General features: G+C 37.7%; 1 protein-coding gene across 2 annotated transcripts in view; it reads left to right on the top strand.

Moving 5' to 3' along the window:
• The window catches only part of Rbbp8 (RB binding protein 8, endonuclease), a 64067-nt gene that overhangs the window by 36581 nt on the left and 14843 nt on the right, over positions 1-12643 (top strand). For both annotated transcript variants that reach the window (XM_055625751.1, XM_055625752.1), the window contains exons 8-13: positions 437-541; positions 4170-4267; positions 6137-6246; positions 7096-7975; positions 8054-8180; positions 11028-11116. In XM_055625751.1, the coding sequence (XP_055481726.1) occupies positions 437-541; positions 4170-4267; positions 6137-6246; positions 7096-7975; positions 8054-8180; positions 11028-11116 (1409 nt within the window). The remainder of the gene's footprint in view (positions 1-436; positions 542-4169; positions 4268-6136; positions 6247-7095; positions 7976-8053; positions 8181-11027; positions 11117-12643) is intronic.

The following is a 12643-nucleotide window of genomic DNA, read 5'->3' as shown; positions in this document are numbered from 1 at the left end:
CTTTAATTTTCAAGTTATAATTAAAGTACAATGCTTTTCCTTTACCTTTTCCTTTGGTTGTCCTTGAACTAAGTATTTAAGCAGTAGAGATATTTTTAATGAGCACATTTCAAAAGTTTTCTTTCAGGACAGATTTTAGAGAAACACGAACCATTAACATTTTCAGTAAAGTTAGTGCTTTGTCTAACATGAGAAAAGTGACAGCTGTCACTACCTAGGTAACTCAGGTCCTAAGAAGCTCACTTGTTCTAGTCCTCTTCCTTCACTCTCCTAGCTACAGCTCTGTTTCTCAGTGAAACTAAAGAATTACGAGAATTGTGTCTAGAAAATAATGGTTGTTAGGTATTAAAGGCAATTTATATAGATGTATCAGAATAAAGCTTGACAGCATCTTTTATCGTTACTTATTATGTAACCTCTTTTTTTTATTCCTTAGAGTTAAGAAAAATATCCAAGGCTTCACCTCCTCCACCACCTCACTCTGAGGAACCCGAAATTCTAGTCGCTGACACTTGCAGACAGACTCACTCACCAGTGGCTAGTAAGTGAGATATTGAGGTTATAAGTTTAAGGTTGTGGTTGTTGATAGGCAAAAATGAGCGACACTCAGAATTAGCCAGTATTTTAAAGGTATGCTTACTATGAGAAAGTAATGTTATGCTAGAATTATTTCATGTTAATCTCTAATCTAATGTAAAATGCTAATGTAAAATAAATAAGTAGGAAAGATTTTATTGTGATTTGTTTCTTCATTCAACAAATAGTTAAGCATCTGTTGTGTCAGACACTGAACAAAGAAAGCCTTTACCAACCAGGTGTGGTGGCACATGCCTTTAATCCTAGTGTTCAGGGAGGTAGAGGCAGCCAGATTACTGAGTTCGTGTCTGAGTTCATGGCCAGCCTGGTCTGCAAAGCAAGTACGGGAGAGCCAAGGCTACACAGAGAAACCCTGTCTTGAAAACACGCGCGCGCGCACACACGCACACACACACACACACACACACACACACCCTTTTGGAACTTTCAGTCTGGTTCTGGGAGAAAGAAAACAAAGTTACGTCAGGCAGTCAGGTACTCTGAAGACAATGCAAGGCGCCAAGGACGGCAGAGTCTTACTAAACTGACACGAGCAGAGGCTAAAAAAGGAGTGGGCAGTGTGCAGGAACAGCATCCGAGACAAAGTACAGTTTCAGTTAGTTTGAGGATCATTATGAAATCTATGGCTAGAGGCAGGGTGGGAAAAGGGAAAGGTAATTTGGGCAGGAGGACTAATAGAACTGCTTCTTGACAGATGGGAGAGACAGATGGAAGAGAGCAGGTTGGCAGGGAATAGGGAAGCTTAAAATTCAGGAGTTTGGCTTTGAAAATATTGTTTGAAATTCAAAACAGGCGTTCAGATAAAGATTATTTAAGATTTGGGGTCCCCATATCGATGAGTTCATCATTAGAGGAGAAGGTTAGTGTGCAGGTGGAAGAGACAGGTGGAAACTGTTAAAATCGGTTACCAACGTAGGCGGAAGAGACAAGTTCAGGTACCAAGACCTGGGCAGGTCTGCCATTGTGTTAAGCAGTGATCTTTCTTATCTCCTTATTTCTCTTTCCAGAAACCATTTTACACATTCTCTCCTTTCACTCTTGCCTCTTTAGAGTCTTAGTATTGTAGACAGGCTGTATATCTGTTTCTGTACTGTGTTATTTGTACTTTATACATGAAAAAGAAAGACAGTTTTGTCCCCAAAAGCCCTTTTTCTTTCTTTCTCTCACACACACATACACACTGACAGTATTACAACTGTTTCTGTTTTGATGTAGAGGTCACTAAAAGGAAGAGGAACTAACAAAGCAGCCAGAGAAAGCTTTCAGTGGGAAAGGAGGGCCAATAGCAATGGCAGCTGTAGAGAGGAGGAGAGAATAAATAAACAACTGTGCTGAACAGCGCTGACAGGACAAAAGATGACAGCCTCTTTTACTTGACCATGGGATTTGATTGCATGGAGATAATTAAGTATTAAACTAGTAGCATGATTCAGAGCTTGAAAGGTACGACAGTGATTATCTGAAACTATCATTAAAAAACTAGAGGCAGAGAAAGCAGAAAACATAGATATACATGAGTCTTCTGGGGAATTTTTCAGTAAAGGGAGAGAGAATGGGGCAGTGACTAGCAAGAAAAATGGGTCAAACTGTCTTGTATTTTAAGATTGGCAGCAAATTTTTATGCTTGATAGGATGAACAAGTGAAGGAGAAAATTAGTAAGATACAAGGAAGGTGGAATAACTGAGAAGGTGAGAGGAATTGAGATCCATAGCCCAACTGAAAGGCCAGCAACATTAATTGTTTTCATGTCATTTTAGTAGCAGCGGATATTCTAGAAGCCATAGCTGATCTTATACTGTGAATCTGTCGTGGTTTGTCTGTAATTATGTTTTGTATACTCGTGGTAGCACACATGAATATGACAGATACTTGGCACTCAGGGCACTAGAGTAGCTTCTCTTCTTTGGCTGCCTGTACTCCATCATTTGCCTTCTCATCTTTGTAATTTGTTTGTTGTGACCCTTCTCTCCCCATGCTACAGTTTGAAACCAGAGCTTTGCACATATGAGACACGTGACTTTGCTCCTTCCCCTGACCTTTCTGCTTATATCTCCAGCTGCTCTGCTGGTCTTTTCTTGTTGGCATACACATTATCTTCTACTGATACCCTCTTAATCTTCGCTGCTTTACTTAGAGAGTCTCTTCAGAGTTAAAGTAATCTGTTGTCAGTGTCTTTGTTTACACTCATCTCTTGCAGCCTACTCTAGAGCTGAGCCCACTTTCCTGCCGTGAAGGACACTGAGTGTGGAGACAGAGAGCACATATTTGCACACGTTCCCACTTACTGCTCTAAACTGCTTCTGGAGAAAGCTTTCGAAGTTAATATCAGAGATGTTTGCAACACAGCTTGCTGATGGGCTTTCTCTTTCTATAAAATTCTCACTTACAGTCAGCATTCTCTTACCCATATGCTAAATAAGTCCTGAATCTATATCTCTATACAAGACTTTTCTCCTGAATTCCAGACCACTGAACCTGCCTAGATGTTTTTCATTTTCAGCAAGTCCAAGTTGGAATCTCTCTTGCCACACTTAATCTTTATCCTTATATTCATGATCTCAGTGGATGACACAATACACATATTTTTACGTTACCTCAGTAAAAAAGCTTTGAGTCATTTTAGACTCTTGCTCCCATTTCTAAACATCCTCCAGAGTTTACTGATCCCACTGACCCCCAGTTTGTTTCGCATATTCTCTGTACCCTCTACTAATTTTAGCCACTAGCATCAAGACTTTCATACTTTGTTTCATTCTCCTGCCTCTTAGATTTGCTTCTTGGCTTTGAGTTTGTCATAGTCAAAATTAACCCTTTTTACCCAAGTATTTACATCTGGTCTTTCAAAACTTATGGATCTTTTTTCTGAACTCTTAACCACAATTTACCCCCAATTCACAGGTTTGGGCTCATGCTCTTCTATTTTCATCTTCCATGATCCAGTTTCTAGCTATTAAATCACATGTAGTTCTCTGAAAAGCAATTTTTCCCCATATATCTGGATCTTTAAAGATACCTAAAACTTCACTTTCTGCCTTCTCCCCCCTCCCCCAATCTCATTAAGTGGCCGAACTTTCCCTTTCCCTTAAGGGTCATGTTAGATATTAATTTGTGTAGTTTGTCTTGATTTCCCAAAGCAGATCTAGGATCCCTCTGTATTTAAACCTTTATTATGTTTTGTTTTGTTTTACATTCTTCTGCAAATTCTGTTTTTTCCCTTAGAAATGAGAAGTTATGTTTTTACCTTTCAGCATAATGACTAGGCTCTTGAGAAGACATATAAACTGTGTCGTACTCAGTTCATTAAGGAAAAGTAGAAAACTTAAATGAATGAAAAAGTTTAACAATTTGGATGCTAAAGTATACGTAACTCATTGCTATTTATTGAAAACATTTTAGACCTTTTGAACAGTTTACAATTTTTCTGCTGTCATCTTAAAAAATGGTAGTACCTTGATTGTTTTCCTAATCTTTTTGGGTTTTATGCCTTGGTTCTTCTAATCTTTGATTTATTTTTTTTTATATCTACTCCCTAAAAATTGTATAATGAGTGTTTTTTTTCTTCTTATTTTAGAAATATGTGGAACAAGCAGTTATCCCATTGATAAATCATCTTTTAATTTAGATACTGTTGTTGCTGAAACACTTGGACTTAATGTTCAAGAAGACTCTGTAAGTAATCACTTAGTTTGATTATATGAATTATTAATAATTGAAATATAATTTAAAATAATTAAGATATAATTGAAAATAATTAATAATTGAAAGAGGCATATGTTCTTTAAAAATTAAGCGGGAGCCAGTTGGTCACAGTCTGATGGAATATGCTGAAGAGGCAGGGCCAGAGGGACCATGAGAATAAGCAGGAGAAAAATCACTCTATCCAGTCATCGTTGGATAAAGGCCTAGAACAAAACTCTTAGGAAGGCCCATTTATATTCTCCTTGCAACGCAGTCAGAGCAGCAGGTTCTTAGGATATGAATTGAGTTGACGTTTGGAGGACTTATTTTGTCAGCTGTCTTTCAAGCCCCTTCTTTCATGCTTCCTCCACATATTCAGTCTAAGAAAACATCCTTTAGATTGAATTCAGGACTTATTGGGTCTTTCTGACAGCCATTAAATTTTCTTTTTCTTTCTTTTTTTTTTTTTTTTTTTTTTTTTAATGACGTGAATTTTAAGAACTACCAATTCAGCTAAAAAGATATTCCTTAGAGGTTGAGTTAGAGACTGACCCTATAATTCTGTTTTAATTATTTTAATATCTTCCTGTGTCTACTTTACTTTTTTCCCCTTCATGTTATAAAACTTTTGAAGTTTTCAATCTTAAGTTCTTAGTATTTGGGGTTTTTTTGTTTTTAGATTTATTTACTTCTTATTTATTTATGTTTATGCCTACCCGTTGTTATGCATATGTACAGTCTGATGCCCATAGAGGCTAAAGAGGTGATCAGATCTCCCTGACGTTTGAGTTATGGGCAGTTGTGCGCTGCCTGATAGGAGTGCTGGGAATCCAACTCTAGTCCTCTGCAAGAGGAACAAGTGCTCTTCGACCGCTAAGCCCACTAAGCTGTTTCTTCAGCCCCAGATGGGAGGCTTTCTGTCCGTTTGTAGTACCGGTGTTAGAACCCAAGGCTTTACAAATGATAGGTGAAGTTCTGTTTTGATACAATTTTAAGGACTAGGGAATTAAGTTGGGTCATTGGCAGAGCACTTGTGTAATGTTTGCCAGGCCCTGAGTTTGACTGCTAGGACTATAACCAATCAAATGACAGATTTAAAGTAGTCCTCCTTTGCTTTTACCAGTAAATATGTGTGTGCTCTTAGAAAATTTTCTTGGTGTTGAATTTCTAAAATTGAGTTAGTTTTTTTACTACATTTCAATTTTACCCTTTTAAATTTTTTCCTAAAGTGATAGTGGGTAATTTTTAGCTTCTGAACATTTAAATGTGTTTAATAGTTTCTAGTTCTTTACTAGCCAAAAATTTACCACGTTCAGATATGAAATAAAGATATTAAAAGAGGAGGTACCATAGGACTGATTCATGGGTCAATAGCATCTTTAGCATTCTTGAATGTCTTACAGGCACAGGATCTCAGATCTACTGAACTTGTGTTTTAATGATTCCCAGTTGACCTGTATGCACCTTAAATCTTGAGAATTCCCTCTACAGGGTCCTTTTAAATTCACTTGTGTTTTCTACCTTTCATCTTAATGTATTTTGGTACTGAATCAAAATACATAATACTATTATGCAGTAGTAATAAATTATACTTATATAAAGAATTAAAATTAAAAGTAAGTAAATTATACTTATAAAGTATTGCTTTCTTTTCATATTTTTATTGTGATGAAATTTAAATAACAATTTAGTTGTTTTAAAGTCTACAGTGCAGGGATATTTATACATTCACAATATTATACAGCTCCCTTCTCTGTCTAACTATGTAGCTCTTCATTCTGGTTCTTCTTACTTTTTGTATTTTTGAGATTTATTTGCATTGTAGCATTTATCAACTTTAAGCTTACTTTACTATTGGAGGAACCCCAAGGTCCTACGAGCCCTCTTGGAGATGAGCTCTACCACTGTCTCAAAGATCACAAAGAACAGCCTTCCAGGGAGCCTGCAAGAAGTGGTGAAGATAGTCCAAGGTAACTGAGCATATAGGTTTGTTGTTTGTTTGCCTTTAACATGTAGCTCTGTACAGCAATACTGCACTCCCCCAAAGCAACTGCAGATATTATATCTAGGTCCTTTTCCTGCGTCATCAAGTAACTTTAAGAGCTACCAGTCTTGCTTTATCCCATAAAAGACACAATCATTACTTTCTATCCCCAAATGGTGTGAGATGCACTTTATGTTCTGTGTTGTGTGTGAGCCTGTGTGTCTGTATGTGTACCATGTATTCCCAGGAGATGATAGGGTGTCAGATCCCCAGGAACTAGAGCTAGCGATGGTTGTGAGCCACTGTGTGGGTGGAACTCAGCTGATCCTCTCTGTAGGAGCTGTTGATCCTTTCTAATTTCATAATATTTACTAACTAACAATACTTGTTGATAAAGCGTTTTGCTTGCTTGGCCTTTTTAGCTATGTCTGTTACGTTTAGCTTATTATGATAATAACTTGTCAAGTGAGTTTTATTACCTCATTTAAGATCGTATAGCTATTGAGAGCACTTACTGCTCTCTATATTTAGTTCTGTAGTGTAAGAGGTGTTTTGTTGTTTTGTTTTGGTTTTTTCTTGGAATTGCTCATAAGTTTTAATAATAGCAAAAGACTTTTGAGTACTCAATGAACTTCATTTTCACATTCATCTTTTGTTCTGCCAAATGAGAAGAAACCAATGCTGCATCTTAAATTTGTGTTAATCATCTGTGTCCAATAGGTAGATAATGCCTTACTGTTCTGTATCAAGAAAAGTTTTCTTAGTATATTGCTTTTTAAATGTTTACCCTGTTTTTCAGTTTAAAGGAATTCTTATGTATTCTTTCTTTATTTAGAGTTTCAGACTCTGCTTCAAAGACACCTCCCCAAGAATTGACTCCTCGGGTGTCATCTCCTGTATTTGGAGCTGCCTCTACTGTGAAAACCCATTTGGGTTTGAAGACAAGTTTCTCCCCTTCACTTTTAGACTTTGGGAAAAAAAACCTTCTAAAGACAGCTCCCGTTAGCAGCGTTTCTGTTTCTAGATCAGAGAAAGTTAGGTCAAAATCTGAAGACATTCTTTTCACACAACGTAGTGTTGGGTCTGAAGTAAACAAGGTCATTAGCCAGTCATTTCCTAATAAGCAGATACTTACAAATAAAAATGTAAGTGAATCTATAGATGTAGATTCTGATCACATTAAAGATGTTATTACTGATAAATATTTGGTGTCTTTGAAATCACTTGGAAGCAAAGCATCCAAGAGGAAGAGGACTGAGGAAGAGAGTGAACGTGCAGTCAACTGTCCCCAAACTTGTTTTGATAAGGAAAATGCCCTTCCCTTTCCAATGGAAAATCAGTTCTCCGTGAATGGAGACCATGTGATGGATAAACCTCTGGACCTGTCAGATCGGTTTGCAACTATTCAGTGTCAAGAGAAGAGCCACGCAAATGAAACTTCTAAAAACAAACTTAAGCAAGCAACCATTTATGAGGCTTTGAAGCCCGCTCCAAAAGGTTCCTGCTCAGGCCGGAAGGCTGTGAGTGTGGCCTGCATGTTAGCCAAGGACTCTTCAGAGACGTACTGTTTACAGCAGTGTGTCCTCCAGCCCTCTAGTAAAGTCTCTCCAGACCATAAAACACCATTACAGATAAAAGAAGAAAATCCTAGCTTCAAAACCCCTCTGTGTTCACAGGAAAGTCTGGAGACAGAGAATCTTTTTGGTGACATGAAGGTTTGTGTTAAATGTTCAGAGATTTTGATTAAAATTGTTCATGATTTTATTTAGGTGCTAATAATTATTTCTGTTTAGGGTGCTATCTCTCTTGTGCCAACAAGAGTAAAGAGCAGATCAGTCCACGGAGGATGTGAGCCGGCATCAGTTCTTCAGTTAAACCCCTGTAGAGTTGCTAACACAAAGTCTCTGCCCAACAACCAAGGTGTGTGCACTGTGAACAGGATCTCTCTTCGTTTTCACTGGGTGACATTTACAGTTTTTAGACAAAGAATTGGGAGGATCTTATTTCTTCCTGCGTATATCTGTGTTTATAGCATTATTCTAACAGGTTTCATTTTACCTTGGATTTTTCTGCTCTTATGCGTTTTCAGAAATTATTTTTAAATACTCTGATATATATTTCTAGATGGTTTTGTGGATTGCTTATGTAGTTATTTCTTACTTCCTTTGCAAAAGCTTTTTAAAAAGTATTTTAACTGTTCAGTTGGGGTTTTTGGTTGTTTTTGTTTTTTAGTGTTTCAGATTTACTAGGGATTGAACCCAGGGCCTAGGTAAGCAGCCTGCCACTAAGTTCTGTATGCAGTCCTAAATTGTACAGAATGTTTAAAAGAATTCATTATTCAAAACTTGTTCTTTACCTTATAGATAGCCTGTCCTTTTTCTTTGCATTCAGTGTTCGTCTGTACGCTTATACAAATTAATAGGTTTTTAACTTGTTGTTTAAGTCTTGTATATGTGCACTTCTGTGTAGGCGCACATGCCGGTGTCTGTGCCTGAGATGTTGTTACTTAGACACCATCTACCTTATTTGTAGGTGGTCTCTCCTTGGCTTGAAGCTCTCTATACACTGGCTGCCCAAAAGCACCAGGGATCTGTCTGTTTTCTGTCTCTCCCATGCCTGGTCTTTTTACCATGAGGTTTAGGGCCTCATGCTTAGTCAGCAAACGCTTTACCTTCTGAGGTCTACCCAACCCCTGAATGTGCTGTTAAAAAACAATTTGCCTCAGTCTGTATATACATGTCCTTTTGTTCTTAAGCCATTCACCATTTGGATTTTTTTTATCATTGGCAAGTTAGGTTATACTTTCATTATTGATTTATTTCTCTTTCTGCCTGAAGCACATTATTTAGTTGTTCTTCTTATACAGGTTTCAGCTGCTAGGTGAAAAAGTTTGTTTTGTTTTGTTTTTCCACTGTCATTCCTGATTTTTTTCTTAGCTCGTTGTGTATATTTTTTTTCTCCACTATTTCTTAGGGAACATACTATACCTGTTAACTTCGCAGTCTGCTTGCAATTAGCGTCATTTTTCTTCAAGTTCTTAAACTAATGTTTGTAGTTGTCATGTGTTAGCTACATTTGGAACTTATATACATTAAAAATTCAAACAATTTTACAATTTTAACTTTTAAACAGTTAATTTATTGAAATACAAATCACTGACCATGAAAATGGCCCATGTCCAGTCAGTGGACTTGTACAGCTATCTGTACAATCTAAGTTTGTTTATCATCTTCTATGCTTTTTCTTACTTCCCAATTCTGGTTATCACCGCTCTAATTTTTATCTCTGTAGTTTGGAATATTGTAGACGTTTTCTATTAATAGACCTAGTCCATATGAAGTCTTCTGACTTCTTTCCCTTGGCATAATGTTTTTTTTTCTTTATTTTACTGTTATTATTACATGTGTGATATGTTTCTGTGGGTGTGTACCTGACACAACATGTGTAGGTCAGAGGACAGCGTTGTTCAGTTTCCTCTGTACTTTCACGTAGGCTCCTAGGTCATTAAGGTCATTAAGCTCGCATGGCAAGCTCCTGCGCCTGCTGAGCCATCTCCCTGGCACTGGCATTGTGTTTCCAGTTCCCAACACTCTGTAGTAGATACAGGTACTTCGTCCCTATTTATTGCTAAATAAAATCCCATTAAACGCCATCATGTTTTCATCAGTTAGTACAAATTTGCTGTCATTGTTACCTTTAAGAATAATATTGTGCTGGGCCCGGTGGTGCACACCTTCAATCCCAGCACTTGGGAGGCAGAGGCAGGCAAATATCTGTGAGTTCGAGGCCAGCTTAGTCTACAAAGTGAGTCCAGTACAGCCAAGGCTACACAGAGAAACCCTGTCTCAAAAAACATTAATAATAATAATGCTATGACCATTTGTGTGCAGATTTTTTCTGGAAATGGATGTTTTCTCTCCCCTCCCCCCCCAATTTACCTGGAACTAAAATTGCTGAACCACATGTTTAGCTGCCAGTTTGACCTTTTAAAGGTCTACTGATTTCCCAAAAGAGCTATGCCATTTTACATTAACACTTGATTGTGTGAAGGTTTCAGGCTTTCCAAATCCATGTGTGTGTGTGTGTGTGTGTGTGTGTGTGTGTGTGTGTGTACACATATATGTGTGTGTATACGTATACATATACACACATACATACACATATCTATACATATATACGTATATACATATTCATATACATGTATACACATATACTTTGGGTCTAGCCATCTTATTGGGTGTAAACAATCTCGTTTTTGTCTTGTGTTTTTCTGATAGCTACTCATATTGAGCCCTTTTTTCATAATGATTATTGGCCATTTGAACTCTCTGGTGAGATTCTTTGCCTTCTCTGAATTGGGATATTTATTTATTTGATTTTTTTAAACATTCAACATTTTTATGTATATGAATGCTTTGCCTGTATGCATATTTGCACCAAGTGTGTTCCTTGTGGCTGAAGAGGTCAGAAGGGGGTACCAGATGTCCTGAATCTGGAGGTGTAGACTTATGAGCCACCCTCTAGATGCTAGGAACCAAACCCAAGGCTTCTGCAAGAGCAGTTAGTGCTTTTCACTGCTGAGCCATCTCTGCAGCTCCCGGGGATGTTTATCTTTATCATGTGCTATGGTATTCTTTACATATCCTAGATGTCCTTCACCAAACAGGTGATTTGCAGAACATTTTCTATTCTGTGGGTTTCCTAACTTTTTAAAATCAAAATGGGTTTTAATTTGTGCTTCTTTCCTCATCCACCCCTGCTGTCAAGATGTGTCCTTTGAAAACATCCAGTGGAGTGTGGACCCAGGAGCAGACCTTTCTCAGTATAAGATGGATGTAACTGTAATAGATAGAAAGGTAAGTTTGAGAAACAGAACTAAAGCCTGTTGGCTTCTTCTTGGAGTGAGTTTCAGTCTCCTTCAAGTACTTTCTTACATGCTTCACTTATTGTGCATGTGTGCATGTTACAGCATACATGGAGATGTCCGAGCACAGCCCTCAGGGTTCGTCCTCTCCTTCCCCCGGGTGACAAACCCAGGGGATCAGGCTTGTCCACAGGCGCGCTTACCCACTGAGTCATCTTGTCAGCCCAGGACAGCAACTTCTGAACACTTGCATGTGCTGTCTCAGGAAACACAAATAATGCCTTTTTTTTTCCCAAACACTATGCTAGTTTTGAAAGGTTAATAATACTTTCTGATTTTAAAGGCCTATAATATAAAACATTACTGTCATTTTTAAATGACAAAAAATTATAGTTGCATATTCCAAAATGATCTTACCTTTATCAATAGTCATCCCTCCTATATCCTTAGTTTTTTAGATAGGTTCTCATTTTACAACCCAGACTGGTCTCAAACTGACTATCCTGCTTCAGTCCCACAAGTGCTGGAACTGTAGGTGCGTACCACCATGCTTAGAATTCCATCGTATGTCTAACTAATTGGCTAATCAAGCTTTAATTTTTTTTTAGATTATTTTTTATTTACTATGTGTATGAGTTTTGCTTGATGGTGCCTGAAGAGGTCAGAAATGGTGTCAGATCCACTGGAATTGGAGTTACAAATGATTGTGAATCACCGTCTGAGTGCTGGGAATTGAACCTAGATCCTCTGCAAAAGCAACCAGTACTTTTAACCACCAAGTCATTTCTCCAGCCCCCTTGCTTAGCTTTAAAAAAAAAGAAAAGAAGAAAAGAATGCTGTCAAGACATTCTATTTTTTTCAGTTGACTTTTTAAAAATATAATTTTTTGTGTATCTATGTTCAATATGTAGCTCTGGCTGTCCTTGAACTTACTGTGTAGACCAGGCTGGTCTTTAACTCAAAGAGACTTACCTACCTCTGCCTCCTGAGTGCTGGGATTAAAGGTGTGCATCACTATGCCCTTTGGGAGTTGGTTGGTTGACTGGTCGGTTGGTTTGTAATTTGTACTTAGAAATATGGTTTTTCATGGGGTTCAGGTTCCATATAGTTAATTCTATTTGATGGCACATTAGGACATTATCTAGATTACTGGTAACATGTAGCTATGAAGAAATCAAATTTGATTATTAAAGTTGCTGCTCATGTACATCAAAGTTTATTACTGCAAGAAACTGGAGAAGATGGGTAAAGCACAAAGGACTTCAGTGGTAAATAAATCTCCATTTCCTTGGCCACAGTTGTCCTTTTCCTCAGATTGACACGAAGTGTTTATATATTGAGGCTAAAATGTTCTACAGGCAAGAAAACCTAAATCTCTGTTCCTAAGATACAGAAGTTAATATAACTTAATGCTTTAAAGCAGTAAAATTTGCTGAGCAGTAGTGTTGTATGCCTTTAATCCCAGCACTCAGGAGGAAGAAGCAGGCAGATCTGAGTTTGAGGCCAGCCTGGTCTACAG

The sequence above is a fragment of the Psammomys obesus genome, unplaced genomic scaffold (assembly GCF_907164565.1).
Source record: "Psammomys obesus unplaced genomic scaffold, mPsaObe1.curated_primary_1811, whole genome shotgun sequence".
Lineage (NCBI taxonomy): Eukaryota > Metazoa > Chordata > Mammalia > Rodentia > Muridae > Psammomys > Psammomys obesus.
This window is presented reverse-complemented; position numbering and strand designations above follow the sequence as displayed.